General features: G+C 36.8%; 1 protein-coding gene across 1 annotated transcript; it reads left to right on the top strand.

Annotated features, from left to right (window-relative positions):
- The first annotated feature begins 1,127 nt into the window (after positions 1–1,127).
- On the top strand, positions 1,128–4,519 carry LOC123879621 (sugar transporter ERD6-like 6). The gene is made up of 3 exons (XM_045927420.1): positions 1,128–1,172; positions 1,829–1,964; positions 3,249–4,519. The coding sequence occupies exons 1-3, from the start codon at positions 1,161–1,163 to the stop codon at positions 4,511–4,513; spliced, it is 1,413 nt and encodes a 470-aa protein (XP_045783376.1). The 5' UTR covers positions 1,128–1,160; the 3' UTR covers positions 4,514–4,519.
- The last annotated feature ends 1,015 nt before the right edge of the window (positions 4,520–5,534 follow it).

Genomic DNA, 5,534 nt, shown 5'->3' with positions numbered 1-5,534 from the left:
TTCAAATGAAATTGGAACTACGTTTCTATGAAGCGAGTGACGGAGAGAGCCCTCTTAAGAATCCTTATAAAAAGTTATTGTTGTTATTCAGACTTTGAACTCAGGAGATCTTTTTGTAATCTGCCAATCAGATTTTATAGCCGAAGAACCGGGGAATAAAAATCAAAATCAAAATATTTTATACTAGAAGATGCCCGCGACTTCGTCCGCGTGGATTTAGATTTTTAAAGATCCCGTGGGAACTGTTTGATTTTCCGGGATAAAAAGTTGCCTATGTTAATTACTCGGTACAAAATTTCATACAAATCGTTTAAACGGATGGGTCTTTAGGAGTCCCGTGGGAGCTCTTTGATTTTCCGGGATAAAAAGTAGCCTATGTCCATCCGCGGGATATAAGCTAACTCTATACTAAATTTCGTCAGAATAGGTGCAACTGTTGGGCCGTGAAAAGGTAGCAGACAGACAGACAGACAGACAGACAGAACAGACAGACACACTTTCGCATTTATAATATTAGTATGGATTAGAATTTTTTACAAGTAGGTATTTATGAATCGTCAAATGCATCTACCACTGGTTTGGAATGCCTTACCTACCGAGAAGAACCAGCAAGAAACTCGGCGGTAAGTCTCTTCAAAGATGTAAATGTACATGAAAGCAAATAAATAAATCTGAATCTGAATCTGAATCTGAAAGATTTGATATAGGTACAATATGCATAATATTGTACCTATATCAAACCTTAGACCCAAGACCTTAAAAAAATCTGTGTATCTGTCTGTGGAATCGTAGCTCCTAACCTAAACTAATGAACCGATTTTAATTTAGTTTTTTTGTTTGAAAGATGGCTTGATCGAGAGTGTTCTTAGCTATAATCCAAGAAAATCGGTTCAGCCGTTTGAAAGTTGTCAGCTCTTTTCTAGTTACTGTAACTTTCACTTGTCGGGGGTGTTATAAATTTTTAATTTGTACACTTGTATATTATTCTAACAGACAAATCTGTGTTAAACATCTTGTTAACAACAAAATTTTGTGTTTACAATTTTGTTGATATCTTATACGACTAACTTTTAAGTTAGTCATATAAGAAACTTCGTTGGTGACACAAGGGTGACAGAAACAAGTTAACGTGGTCATAGGGAACGGCAACACAGACTAACATGTTTTATAAGGTTGGTGTATATGATTTTTTATCATACAATAATATACTAAATAATAGAAATAGATAGAAAACTAACTTTTAGAATGTGCTTTCGATCTTTTTTTAGGGTTCCGTATCTCAAAAGTAAAAACGGAACCCTTATAGGATCACTTCGTTGTCTGTCTGTCTGTCCGTCGTGTCTATCAAGAAAAGCTATAGGATACTTCCCGTTGACCTAGAATCATGAAATTTGGCAGTTAGGTCGGTCTTATAGCAGAAGTTAACAGGGCTCTCTCCGTCACTTGCTCCATACTATCGTAGTTCCAATTTCATTTGAATATTAAGCAACCAAAGTCCATGAAAGCAGACATATTCTAGAAACTAATATCTGTCTGCGGTGTTTTAGATTTTTCTAAAAATAGGGGCTCAAAGATTTGTATGTGAATTTTTAAGACCGCGTAACTTTGAAACCGAATATATAACAGAAATCTGGAAAACCACAGACATAGATATTAGTTTCTAGAATATGTCTGCAAAATTTCATGGACTTTGGTTGCTTAATATTCAAATGAAATTGGAACTACGTTTGTATGAAGCGAGTGATGGAGAGACCCCGATTTGTTAAAATCTACTAAGACACTATCGCAATTATAATATTAGTATGGCTTTAGAAGAGTATAATTTCAGGCAGTCACCATCCTGGGTCTGAATGCCGTGTCGCTGTCGAATGGCTTCTTGTTCGGCCAAGTGGCAGGCCTCATCAGCTCGCTGCAGAAGAACGAGGAGGGCATAGACCTCAGCGAGGGACAAATATCACTGATAGGTATGGGGTTTTAAGTATAATCTTTTATAACAAAATTCCTCAGCCAATTTTGGACTTGCCTTTACACAGGTTCAAAAAATCTATTAAAAATATGCTCCTGAGAATAGCATATTATACTATCGAAGATTATGTAAATGATAAAAAAGCGTAGATTTGACCTGCAATTCGCTCCAGCAATGCGCAGGACTTCAATTGCTTTTATACATGGCATAATATTGTATATCAAATCTTTGAAAAGAGCAACCGCCGAGTTTCTTGCTGATTCTTCTCGGTAGGAAAGGCATTCCGAACCAGTGGTAGATGCTTTTGCCGATTCAAAAGAACTTGTAAAAGTCTAATTGAATAAAAATATTTTGAATTTTGAATTTTGAATTTTTTTTTTAAGGGGCTTGAGACGGGCCTGCCCGCGAAATTCAAATTTAATTTGGTTTTCGCATTTTTTAAACTAATACGACAACGTAGGCGTAAGGCATTTTCAATTGTGACAATGGCAGTATCATCCTCACAGGTTTATATAAAAATCTTTACTTGAAAGGGTCCAGGTTAAGAAATTAGCTGTAGTATCGACTAATTCTGACACATTAGTCGATAAGAGAAGCTGTTAAAGTTACGTAAAAATATTACTCACTTTTCTTACTATTATTAAAACCCGAGTGCTGATCTTTCATCATCATCAGCCTGTGGACGTCCACTGTTGGACATAGGCCTTCCCTAAAGAGCGCCACCACACCCGGTCCTCAGCCTTCCTCATCCAGCCACTTCCCGCCAGCCGCTTTATATCGTCGGTCCATCGTGCTGGAGGGCGTCCCACACTACGTTTCGTTTTACACGAGGAGATCCGCAGGAGAACCAAGGTCACTGACATAGCCCAAACTATTAGCAAGCTGAAGTGGCAGTGGGCAGGCCATGCCTGTCGTAGACGCGATGGCCGTTGGAGCCGGAAAGTCCTTGAGTGGAGACCGCGTTTAAGCTGATCTTTACCTTCCAGCTAATAAAATACAATTTTATACGTACATAGCATAAATATTGCTATTTTGTTTTTACAGCCGTTAGGTAATTTTTTTATAACAAACTAAAGTAACTTTCTAGTCTGTACATGCTCTGTATGTTAATTATTTGACTACCTCTCTGCTTGTAACTTTTTCACGTTGCAACCGCTTGCATCCTGGATATGGGCATGAGATACTTATTATCCCTGAAAACCAATTATTTCCCAAAGGAATATTTTAACGAGTGGTGAATGTTGATTAAATTATCTAAAATATCACTTTTTCTTCTTTTCAGCCTCCATCTTCATCATGGTGTGTCTTATCGGTTTTGGGCTGGCTGCTTACGTCACTGACAAAATCGGTCGAAGATGGCCTGTTATCATCTTCTCCGTTCCGATCATCATCCAATGGATCATCTTATATTTCTCCTACAACATGTTCTTTTTTATGCTATCAAGAATTATTGCTGGTATTTCTTCAGGAGCTTTAATAATTTTGACTATATTCGTCTCTGCGGAGTACACTAACCCAAAAACCAGAGCGTTTTATTTGAATACGATAACTACTGTTGCTCCAGCAATCGGGACATCTTTGGGCCATTCGATTGGTATTGTCTTACAATGGAGAACAGTTGCCTTGATTGGTATAATACCAGCTGCATCAGCAGTTCTCTTTCCATTCTTCTGGGTTGAAAGTCCTCATTGGTTGGCGTCTAAAGGAAGATTCGAAGAGTGTGAAATTGCGTTTCGACAGTTACATGGCGATAAATTGAATTCTGAAAGAGAATTGCAGATGATTATCAAAATGGAGAAGACCAAACTGAAATTGGCGAACGAAACAAGTTGTAAACCTACATTGAAAAGGTTGTTTGCAGCGTTCAAGAGGAAATACTTTTGGGGTTTGATTTTGATGAGTGTTTTCATGCATGCTTATTTGGCTGCCGCTGGAAAGTTAGTTTTTAGTACGTTAGCGACTGTTATATTAGAAGAAATTACAGGAACTTCTGATGTATTGATGTATACTTTATTGGTAGATGGCCTTATTATAGTTGGGTCATGTATGTCTTGTTATTTAATTAGGAAAACTTCTATGCGTACTTTGCTGTTTACAACGGGATTTTTTGCAAATGCTGTATTAGTGGTTTTAAGTGCTTGTCTGTACTTCAAAAATGGGCAGAATTATTTCAACTGGATTAACGTAGTTTTGCTTGCATTGTATTTTATATTGATCAATGCTGGTCCGTATCCGTTAATAGAGGCCATTTTCAGTGAAATGTTTCCTTTAGAATTAAAAGTGTACACTTTTAGTTTATCTGGTGTAATACTTGTTTCATCTTTATTTTTAACGATTCTGTTATTACCTTCAATGGTAAGTTCGATGGGTTACCATGGCTTGTTCTTATTGAATGCATCGATAATGTCAATAAGTTTAGGTTACATATGGTTTAGGTTACCGGAAACCAAGGGCAGGACTTTACAAGAGATTGAGACGTATTTTAAGACAAATAATTTTGATGTCGAAGAAATGCTGAGTACTGAACAGTCGAAGGCGTTAATGTAAAAAACTGTGAATATTAGATTAAAATAGGCACACGGTGTTTTATAGGATATATTTCGGAGAGTGTGCGCAGGAACTTTTCGATCTTCTCCCCCCTTCACCATTTTACCACCGAACCGCAAGACGTCGGGCGAGTTTCCATCCTTATGTCGTCGACATTCCATCTACACGCACGAAACGTTTTGCGTCTTCATTCCTCATACGCATGGCTAAGGTTTGGAATACTCTTCCGCGATCTGTGTTTCCTACCAATTACAATCCGGGTATCTTTAAAACAAGAGTGAATAGGCACCTTCTAGGTAAACGCGTCCCATCTTAGACCACATCATCACTTTCCATCAGGTGTGATTGTGGTCAAGCGCTTGCCTATAGTGAATAAAAAAAAAACACACTTGCTAAACAAATGTTTTATACTGATTTATTTATAATTTATTGTTCTAAGTCTAAAATTTAGGCACATTTATAATTTTCGTTATCTAGTTTCAAGGATAAGCAACAATAAAATTATTATACTTTGCGCTTCATAGTTATGAGTTATGCCTATGATCCTTCAAAGATCTTTATCTTCTAGTTACTATTTATATAACTCTAAAATAGAAATAGATGTTTACGAGAGATTAATAAAACTACAGAGCGGCCGTCTTAAGAGGGCTCTATCCGTCACTCGTTTCATACAATCGTAGTTCCAATTTCATTTGAATATTAAGCAACCAAAGTCCATGAAATTTTGCAGACATATTCTAGAAACTAATATCTATGTCTGTGGTTTTCCAGATTTCTGTTAAAATATTCGGTTTCAAAGTTACGCGGTCTTAATATTTTCAAACAAATCTAATTATGTAAGTAATTTTAAAACTACATATTTTTAGAAAAATCTAAAACACCACAGACACAGATATTAGTTTCTAGAATATGTCTGCAAAATTTCATGGACTTTGGTTGCTTAATATTCAAATGAAATTGGAACTACGATTGTATGAAACGAGTGACGGAGAGAGCCCTGTTAAGTACCTAGGTATGCGTT

Source organism: Maniola jurtina, chromosome 28, assembly GCF_905333055.1.
Source record: "Maniola jurtina chromosome 28, ilManJurt1.1, whole genome shotgun sequence".
Taxonomy (NCBI): domain Eukaryota; kingdom Metazoa; phylum Arthropoda; class Insecta; order Lepidoptera; family Nymphalidae; genus Maniola; species Maniola jurtina.
Note: the sequence above shows the minus strand (reverse complement) of the source record. Positions and strands in the feature narration are given on the sequence as shown.

Excerpts from the sequence above, each read along its gene's own strand:
- LOC123879621 (XM_045927420.1), top strand. Across the intron at positions 1,965-3,248 it reads GGGACAAATATCACTGATAG|CCTCCATCTTCATCATGGTG; the intron begins GTATGGGGTTTT and ends TCTTCTTTTCAG.